The sequence below is a fragment of the Morchella sextelata genome (assembly GCF_020137385.1).
Source record: "Morchella sextelata strain SCLS chromosome Unknown scls_19, whole genome shotgun sequence".
NCBI lineage: Eukaryota > Fungi > Ascomycota > Pezizomycetes > Pezizales > Morchellaceae > Morchella > Morchella sextelata.
The window spans coordinates 1,227,567-1,237,686 of NW_025408634.1; the positions used below are offsets into that span (position 1 = coordinate 1,227,567).

General features: G+C 50.7%; 3 protein-coding genes across 3 annotated transcripts; 1 reads left to right on the top strand and 2 right to left on the bottom strand.

Annotated features, from left to right (window-relative positions):
* Positions 1-3,693: 3,693 nt before the first annotated feature.
* H6S33_005210 (uncharacterized protein) lies at positions 3,694-4,654 on the top strand (the record flags this gene model as incomplete). Its single annotated transcript, XM_044836571.1, has 6 exons — positions 3,694-3,720; positions 3,776-3,939; positions 4,042-4,120; positions 4,213-4,373; positions 4,475-4,511; positions 4,649-4,654. The coding sequence occupies 6 exons, from the start codon at positions 3,694-3,696 to the stop codon at positions 4,652-4,654; spliced, it is 474 nt and encodes a 157-aa protein (XP_044690423.1).
* A 3,260-nt stretch (positions 4,655-7,914) lies between these two features.
* On the bottom strand, positions 7,915-8,709 carry H6S33_005211 (uncharacterized protein; the record flags this gene model as incomplete). Its single annotated transcript, XM_044836572.1, has 1 exon — positions 7,915-8,709. One exon carries the CDS (start codon positions 8,707-8,709, stop codon positions 7,915-7,917), a length of 795 nt encoding a protein of 264 aa, XP_044690424.1.
* Positions 8,710-8,840: 131 nt separating this feature from the next.
* On the bottom strand, positions 8,841-9,635 carry H6S33_005212 (uncharacterized protein; the record flags this gene model as incomplete). Its single annotated transcript, XM_044836573.1, has 1 exon — positions 8,841-9,635. The coding sequence occupies one exon, from the start codon at positions 9,633-9,635 to the stop codon at positions 8,841-8,843; it is 795 nt and encodes a 264-aa protein (XP_044690425.1).
* Positions 9,636-10,120: the final 485 nt, after the last annotated feature.

Sequence of the window (10,120 nt, forward strand, 5' to 3'; positions counted from 1 at the left end):
CTACATACCTCGAACATGCACTCACCCACCACGCCCACCGGCCCCAATTCCACCTTTCCCAAGGGCCGATGATGCTGCAAAGGAGGAAGGAGAAAAAAAAAAAAAAAAAAAAATCAAAAAGTAAAAATAAACGGCAGCAGCAGATATCATGCACACCTCCGCCGCCGCCCAGGGGAAAGAAGCCCGACCTCACACCCATTCGTCCACTGCACCATCATCCTCACCTTCTTCCTCGTCCCATCCTCCCATCCATCCACCTCTTCAGCCAGACCTGCTGCTGCTGCTGCACACGGTTCCCTTTTGACCACCACCCAATCGCTCTCAAAAGGGGTGGGCGTCGTCGAAAGACACGCCCTTATCCCCTTCGGACGTCCACTCTACTCTACTAAACCCCCGTCACGGTCGTCCACCCCTGCTCCAAATTTCCCTTGCTTGGCCCCACGGTTAAGGTTATTTACGCGTTCCCCTAGCCCGTTTCGGGCGCGTCGACTGCCGCTTGCGGAAATCCGTGCCCACAGCGACGGGTCGGGCCTCCGGGGTGAGGTGGTGGTGAGTGTCTGTAGATTCGATCCTCATCTCTGGATGGTTCGTCTTTTCTACCTACTAGCAGAGTACCTACATGTATGTAGAAGTAGAGCATAACCACGCTCTGTTCGTTATCTCGCTGAATGTCGCATCTATCTCTATCTCTACCCTCTCGGAACTCTAGAGTGCTCTATCTAGAGCAGTACACCCCCTTGTAGATAGATACTAGGTAGACAGACACCTAGAATAACCCTCCAAAACCTCTCCCATCGCGCGCCCCCCCGATACATCCTCTGCCATGCAGCCCAACGCACGCCCAGCCCAGCCCAACCAGCCCAATCGAACGGAACATCCCTCGGACAACGCCACGATAGCGCTGAAACAAACAGCAACTTGACCTTAACTGAGTAGGCTAGCGCTAGCCACCTACACCCCGCGAGAAAAAAAACCCCGCCTCGACGAACGACGCGAAGGAAAAAAAGGATCAAGATCTGCCTTCCCCTTCCCGCGCCAGATAAGGTGTGCTGCATCACGACCACCACCACACCATCCGATTGTTTATGCTACTGCAGACGCGAGCGCTTTTTATTTTAGGTACAGTGGTAGGCTGGTCAGTAGCAGCTCTCATCTACCTACTCTAGCATGTGCAGAGTAGCATCGCGGAAATGAACGGAAGGGAAAAAAAACCTTGTTGCCAAACCTTCAATTCTGGAAAAAAAACCGGGAAGAAAATGTTTCTATCCCAGGGGCCACATACTCTACAATTTGCGCGATAGCATGCATCGCATCATACTTGGAGTATGTATTTAAATTTAATTCCAGGGTGGTTTCCACTCTTTGCGCGCTTATCACACAATTAAGCGCAGTATGAAAACCCGCGCGCTTATAATACAACACCCTCATTCGCACTATCTATCTTCCCCGCCCCCACGGCGGTAGCGCAATCCAGACCCCCATCTTACTTACATGTATCTACCTAGAGATCTTCCAAATACTCTCCTCGCCCATCCCTGTACTCTAGAGTAGTTACCCTAGGTACTAGGGACAGACCCCGCATTCTCGCGAGCACATAGGGTAGGTAGGCATGTAAAACCCAATACCTACCTCACCGATGACCACAGTACTCGTATTTCTCTGACGTTTGTGGACGCGACTGATATTGCATGCCATACAAAAATACGCCAAGCTCATGATTTTGGGTGTATGCAATAATGGCCCAGTTCAAAAACGTCAGCGAAATACTAGTACACACGCACGCGCACCAGCTGAGTAGGAATAAGCTTTCGTCCGGTTTCCTGACGATTAGGGCACGATTGTCGGTGTTCACAGCGGAAGATGGTGGTGGCTTCGAACTCCATGTACTCTAGGTACTTTGGCCAGCAGCGCCGCCGCCGCAGTGCCTCCTCCACCATCTGCATGTAGACTTCCGGTGTGTGGCTCTATGTACCTCCACATCCACATCCACACAAGCCCAGTTCCTGGGGCCCAGCCGGGGAAGTCGCAAAGAGAACCCCCGCCAGATACCCTAGAGTGTATTCGGACGGACGCACGGAAGCACTTCCAAGCGATATGACAGGTATCAAAGACAGTTCTTCCCCACATCCACATCGACAAGTCTAGAAGCCCTTTCTACATGTCTCTGTCTCTGGTTGGTAGAGAATGTATGTAGGTAGATGCTCTATGCCACCGCGTGTGGTCGAAAACCCAGTTTCCAGTTCCTTGGGGAGGTATTTTTCCCGGCGGGTTGGTCGGTGGTGGTGGTGGTGGTGGTGGTGGTGGTGGCGATTCTGAGGCAACATAGAGCCGTAGCAGTTCGTCTGGTATTCTGATCAGATCGTGGCGGCTTGCGGTGGGTCGATTCAACGGGTTGGGCTGGCTGGCCGGCCGCGTGGGTGAGATGGAAACTTGGGTTTTTTTTTTTTTTTGCGCCAGAGAATCTAGATTCTGGGATACGTAGCGGTACGTAGGTCTGTAGCAGAGGTGTGTATGTAAAATCGCTCACACCACGGCCTTCCGCTTGCTTGACTGTCTTCAACGGTTTGTTACTAGTGGGGGAGGTGAGAGGGCGGTAATGATCAAAGAGACATCATTCCATGTCTCGCGCACACTCGGTACCAGGCGGGAGACATGTTTAATACCACCCAAACTTAAGCAGTGCAGGCTCACGCGGCGCGCGCGTGTCTTGTGCACCACTCACTCTGCTAGAGTAGAGTACCGGGTGCTCTATGACTCCAGCCCAGAGCCAATGAAGAATGCTCCCTTCGATATCGCCGGTCTCTGGTTTCGGGCGCTTTCAGTTTAAAGCTTGTTTGCTCCGGTCGGGTCAGTGTCTTGGCGGCATAGAGTGCGGGGTTGATGGATCATGATGGACAGGTTTGACTCTCGGGATGGGGAAAGGATGGGATGGCGATGGGATGGCAGACAGGTTCTGGACTGTCTCTCCACAGAGCAAAGCCGAACTAACTAACTTTCCTAGCTAGCCGACGACTTGCTTCTCGTCTGCTCCCCCTCATCACGATACACCCGCGTGCATAATAGTAGAGGAGAGCAAAGTATATTGGGCCGTGCCGGTAACGTGCACCTGTAATTAAACTTCCCCTGGTCACGCTGCATGATACATAGATGATGGATGATTACTCGACCGTGATATTTGGCCGCTCAATCCCAAACAGCCGTGTAGATTGATCATTCATCTCCCGGTTGCTGCCCGGTAAGGGATGCTTTTTGGTAGGGGTGGTGAACAACAACCCTAACCCTGGATATATCTCCTCGGGACGACGGTGCATGTGCGTGGTGGTGTCGGGGCCGAGTTCGGTCTTGCCTGCACGGGTTGGGCTTTCTGTCGGAGGAAAGATCTGGAGAAGGGGGGAACTTTAGATTTATCCAAAGGCAGGCAGAGGAGATTGTCCTTCGTGTGATATGACGTGGACAAAGAAGGGTTCCTTTGCAGAAGAAAGTCAGAGTTGACTGAGTTGATGTTAGGCCTAGGGAAGAGTCCCCTGGCCGAGAAGATATACGGCTAGCCTGGTATACATGTATCTGTCTCTTCTAACTGGCGAACGCAGTACAGTTCTCACGGATAGTCGACATATGCACATCTGCGTGCCTTGCACACAAGAGTGCCTTCCTCCTACAAGACAATTCCGCAAACGAAAACCGTCCAGAGACATGACGAGACATGACGGGTATCTACATGTATAGCCTCCTCCACATTTCTCCGGAGAGTGCTACACTCATCTCCCGAATACAGTGCACCCCAAACCCCGATCAGCGAATACGAAACCGGCTTTCCTACCCCGCGCCCACAACCCACCCGCACATGCCAAGAATTAGTACCGCATCCCGGATTAGTACCGCGTCTGGCCAGAAGAGGCATCGGCCGCGGCCTGTGCTAGTCTGGATTCTGGAGCGACGGTACGCACTCTACAGAAGTCTCGATGTCTCAGGCATGTCCCAGCACTTGAGTACTCTACTACGAGTACGAGCGTAGATTATTATCATTTCGTCTGGTTCCAGGATCGGTGGTGGCCCAGCACGTATACAACACACAAAACTGCGAGCCCGGCGGTGCAAAAGTGACTACACCCCCGCCACGGTAATTCCTCGACTAGTTACTCGAGTAGTGCTTCCACCACCTCCTCCGTATCCACTGCGCTGTGAATTTCTAACCTAGCTACGAGGTATAAGCACAGACCGGGAACAGACCAAGGATCGATATCCGGGTTCGACTCCCCCGGGCCCGGGAATCATGAGGTGTCACTCGGCATTATCACGGCCCGTGCCCGTGCCCGTACTCGTACTCGTATTCGTGCGCTATCCACCAGCCGGGCGGTCGGGCGCGCGCGGGGGTATGTACTGGGCAGCTCGTGGCGGCTGGTCTGGACCGGTTGATAGCGACAGCCAACGCCCTGGCCGCGAGGCGGGCTTGGGGGGTGAGTGTGGAGTTTAGTGCTTCTGCGCCGGGTCTGGCGAGGGGCGAATGGCAGGTATGTCATGGATAGACGGAGGGGAGTGGGCCGGGTGGAGGAAATATACATATGCATATGTAGAGGAAGAGAACTTGATGCGCTGAGCGTGAGGTTTTAGGAGGTGTTCAGATCTATTATGAGGAGCTAAAGTCCAGACATAAAGCAAGCCCACCCAGCACAAGTGTAATGTTGCGGCAAGATTGTCGACATATGTATTTTGATCATAGAGTATCACTCGGAAGACATCTTCTACGCCGAAACATTTCCGAGAAGACGCAGCAAAGAGCTTCGTACACTGATATCACTCAGTATTATATTGTTGTTCAGATGTCCCCTGTTTCTTGTTTTCAGATGATCTTTGTGAAGCAAAGTGAAGAACCGAGAACGTAGAGAATTTATTAAATGAGCTGATGAGTAGAAACAAAGGAGAGAGAGAGCTTTCGCTCTCTCTCTATAGTTACAATTTAGAGGCCAAACCACCTCTAATACAAAGTACAGATAGCTTGGAACAACGTCCAAACTACATAATAAAGCGTTTAACAATGCAATTGTTAAAAAACATCCACCACCGCAATGGCTGCCCGCAATTAACATTTCTTGACCCAGTTGTTGAAGTGCCATCTGATAAATGTGTAATAAACGGTTGAAGTTTAGGTGCCATCGACTACTAACGATTCTGACACTAACACCTACGACACTGGTATTCTGGCAGATCTCAAGCCGGTCTCGAGACTAGGTGCTTTGGTGCTATTTGAGACGATAGTCTCGAGACAAGAGGCACTTCAAGCCGTTTCGTCTCATGGAGAACACTACCCGGGATGGCAGGATATGGTGGCAGGTTTCGGTGTCGATGTTGTTTGCCTAGGCAGCCTGATGAGTATGATAAGATGACACGGAATAAGGAAAGCTTACCTGTGTGGCGCTTAACCTTCGACGTGGAGGACGTGCTGAGAAACCTCAGAGAGCAGTCGAGCGGACTGCGCTGCATGTTATTCCAAAAACATGGAGCATGTTTGCTTGTTTGAAATTGAAGGCAGTTCAAACCAAGTACGTACTGAGAATGAAACAAGTCAAAAGCGACCGTTTCTCTCCTTACATACCATTGTGTGCTGTTGTTGACCACGTATCGTTACTTCGTTGTTATCCGCTGTCAATTTCGATAATTGATGACCCGGCGTGGCCCAGGCAGGTTGACTGATTCAGTTACGTATACGCGCGGGTAATACGAGGACACAAATGGTCAAAGGGTCAAAGGACAGATCACAGCGGTTCGGCTATTTCCTTTTCTTTTCTTCTTCTATTCTGATCATCATAATACATCACTCGAGCCGATTTTGCTTTTATGATCTGAGCTTGAGCTTTTCTTCCGTGGTTCACGTAGGACCAAAATCTATACTGGAATCAGGGTTCACTCCAAGACGTCTACCTACCTATAACTTCATATCCAACCTTTCGATAACGGAGCATAGTATCGATATGGATATGGAAAACAAAAACGCAACTGACAAACCAACAAGGCAGAGAGCGCTCGATGCCCGAAATATAGCTAGCATGCACGACCTGGTTCACGAGTTTCGTAATATAATCGAGTCACAGATTAGAAAAAGTGCATGCAAGGTCGTGGAGTAGCCAGGCTAGCCAGCATGGGCCGACGTTAATAATTTATCCGGGATGCCTGTATGCATTTATGCACCGACCACCTCTGTGTGTGTGTGAAGTCATTTCATTTCTAGTTTCTAGGTACAGAATGGTCGCATGCAGTATAAACTATGGCGTAAAGAAACCTATCCCCGAACTATCCCAAACCCGTCCCCTAAAAAAAAACCCAAAATTTAAACACAAAAGAAATATACATAAGAAAGTAATCGCAGAACAAAGGAAATATTTTGGGCCGAGCCCTTGTGCCTAATGTAGGTCTTTTCTAGGAAGCATAGATCGCGGGTATTGATCCCGTTGGTGTGAGGGGTGAGGATATAGTGGATATCGATGTGAGGGTCGATATAGTTGTGGAGCCTGTAGCGAGGGGTGATGGGGGGGCGCTTCTGGGATATCCCATTCTTGTGGAAACTATGAAGGTGCCTAGTGCTGTGGTAAGGGTCTGGTCGTTCCAGATATCGTTCAGCGATATGATGGTTCGTAGTGGACCATGTCTATTTGGGGCGAGTTTGGGGCAGTGGAGGATGACATGCTCTGGTGTTTCTTCCGCTGCATTACATCGTTCGCATATAGAGGGGGTGTGGGCGGTCATCCAGGTCTTTTGGGCTCGGAGATAGCTCTTCCCTGATCTGAATTGATGGATTCGGGTTGCAACGAATTTGTGGAGGTCGTTGAAGGGAAGCGGGGTGGTGGAGAGAGGGTGGGCGTAGTATTCTGGGGGTGCATAGTACAGTTGCCAGTTGACGAGTAGTTGGGTTTTTGCATAGCGATTCATTTGTTCCGGGGCAACGCCTTCTCTTATCAAGGGGAGAAGGAGGGATCCGAGGAATTCGATGGGTAGGTGTGCGACGCCTTTGAGCGCGGTTGAGTTCCATTTCTTGGGGGGGTTGGGGAGCCCTTTGAGGAGTTGGGTATGTGAGAATGTTCTATGGTTGGAGATCGTTGGGAAGGAGGGGCTCGTCCTGCCGGTTACAGGGTTGCCGAGGGGGGATGCTTGTAGGATTCGAATGGCGTATTTGCATTTGAGGTAGTGTAGATAGAGGTCCAGGGGGGGCGTGTTCGCCTCCGCTCATAGCACTTTGCGGTTGGTAGCCCTGAAGCACCCTGTGGCCCACCGGAGTACGGAGTTCCAGAAGGTCGTCATTGGCTTGAGGGCGGACGTTGGGGTGAGGACGTTTGCGCCATAGGTGAGCATGGGTCTTATCGCTAGGGTGGCGGCCTTTTGACAGTTGCGGGAGGAGAGGCCTTTGCCTGCGGATGAGAAGCGTTGGATAAGGCCGAAGGCCGACCTTGCTGAGGCTAGTCTCCTTAGGAAGTGGGTATTGGGGTTAAAGGAGGGGGAGAGCCAGAAGCCCACCCATCTGACTTGATGCCCGGGTTGGAATTCTTGTCCGTCTAGGAGGATTGGGGTATGGCAGGTAGGGGATTTGTCTCTTGGTGTTCGCCAGTGCATTAGTTCTGTTTTTGCTACTGAGAAGGAAACATTTTGAGGCGTGGCCAGGGCTGTTAGCTTTTGATAGTGACTCTGAAGGATGGTAATGTTTTGCTGGTATGATGTTGAGCCGACTGTGATGGAAAAGTCGTCCACGTATGAGAGGGTGAGTCCGGGGGATGGGTCGTAGTTGTGGAGGAAATTGACTTAGATGACGAAGAGAAGGGGGGAGATGGGAGAGCCTTGGGGAACCCCTACTTGAACTGGAGTGGGGATTTTTGGGGAGCCTTTAAACAGGAGGGTGATGTGCCTGTCGGAGAGGAAGGATAGGGTTCAGTTGATTATGTATGGGGGGACTGATTTGGCGGCAAGGAGGGGGGCAAGGGTTTGTTTGAGAACATGGTCGAAACCCCCTTTGATATCGAGGAAGAGGGTGGAGACTTTCAGCTTGGCTAGCTGCATTGCTTTCGTCTCATGTATTAGCGTAGTAACGGCGTCGGCTGTAGAGAGGCCGGCGATGGAACCGCATTGGTGGGGGTGGATAAGGCCTGTGGCGGTTGCGATCTTTGCAAGGCGAAGTGTGACGATCTTTTCCAGAATTTTGGAGAAGGTTTGTAGGAGGACGATAATTCTGTATGCCGCGGGGGAGGAGTAGTCGGTCTTTCCTGGCTTTGCAAGTATAACACCGTTGGCTCTTTTTAGGGAGAGGGGGTGGTATCCGTGCGCGAGGAGTGGGTTGAGGAGGGAGGTTATGATGAGGGGGTTTGCCTTATGGATTTTTTTCCAGACACTGTATGGGATTGTATCTGGGCCTGGTGCTGAGAGATTGGAGGTTGTTTTCAAGACGTTTTGGACTTCCTCAGGGGTTATGGGTGTCACGTCTTGGTAGTTGATGGGGGGTGGTGATGGTGCTTCTGTTCTAGGCGGGAAGAAGGCGTTGATTAGGTTCTTATTGAGGAGGGTGGGTGTGGGTGAGTTTGGTAGTGAGGGGACACGGTCTTCCGTCTTTGATGCCATTTTCTTCAGTCTCCAGAGGTCCTGGGAGCTGGCGTTGGAAACGAATGAGTTCCAGTGCTCTTGCTTTGCTTGTTTTATTGCATTGAAGTAGGCATTTTTGGCGGCTTTCATTTCGAAAGGGGGCACTCTGCCTTTCCTGTATGCTCTGTGGATTGTGTGGAAGATGGTTCGGAGTTGGGTGAGGTTGCCTGTCCACCACGGTTTTGACCACTGAGAGATCGTTTTTATTGGCGTGTGTGACTTTATGAGGTCTGTAATAGTGGTAAGAGATTTTCAAACCAATCGTCTACCATGTTGGGCATGGGGCATGGGGGGATTGTGGTTTGTTTGAGTTCGTCGATGAGGGGGGGCCAGTTTGTTCGCTTCCAATTGGGGGTTTGATATGGGGTGAAGTCTGCTGATGGGAGTGACATTGAGATGGCGATGATTCGATGATCGGATTCTGACGTGTTTGATAGAGGGGTCCACTTCCTGACTAGAGCGTTGGCCTGGAGGTTGATGAAGGCGAGGTCTATCACGCTGTGCCTTTTATTGGGGTCAGGGGATAGTCTGGTGTGAATGCCTGGGGTGTTTAGAAGTAGGAACCCAAAGCGGGTTGCTGTGTCAAAGTAGGGCTGTGAGAGGCGGAGTTCTCGTTGGGAGAGGGAGCGGAGAGGGTCGGCGGAGGGGGAGTGGATATTAAAGTCTCCTAAGATTAGGCATGGGTTATCGGATGTACTAAAGATACTTGGGGGGCTTAGCGACCGGGTGGCGCTGTCCAGCTGTCTATTATATAGACTGATTATCGTAACGGTTAAGTGGGTGTTTGTGCTTGTTTTGCAGAAGAGATTGACGGAAACGATATCTCCTCTGTGGGATGGGAGGGTAGTGAAGGAATTCTTGTCGAGGATGTTGGTATTAAGATAGATGTACGAGGATATTTTATCCTCTGCTCTGACGGGCGAGGGGCAAAGCAGTGTAAAGGACGGTACTGAGGGGGGTTTCCCATTATGGAGGGGGGGTTCTTGAATTGCGACTATTTGGGCTTGGTGGGTCATTGGGATCGAAAAGAGTGTGAGGAGCACTTGTGTAACGGCAACTATGTGTTTTCGGCTAGGTGATAAATTGGAACGAGAAGAGGAGGTATTGTATAGTGGTATTAGGATTTGTAATGGGGATTTCTGTTATGTTCTTTTAGTTTCTGTTACGCAGAAGTATTAGTCATTATCGGACTATGGTTGGATATATAAGGGGGCGTTGTTTCGTGCTTTTGTTTGTTTTCTTTCTTTCCTTCTTTCTTTACGCAACCTCTGTATTCTCCTTGCTCGCTAAGGCTCGCAAAACTTCCTGATATCAAACCTCGCTTCAAAAACACTTTATTTTTATTCCTCTCGGTTTACCCTGGTATACCATACCAGGCTGAGCCACTTCGTCCCCGATCGTACGGTCGCGTTTTGTTGTTCCAAGCGAAAGAAACCTACGAAAACTGGCTTCTAGCGAAGAATTCTCCAGCCTTGACCTCCCGAAAGGAAGGAAAAGAAAC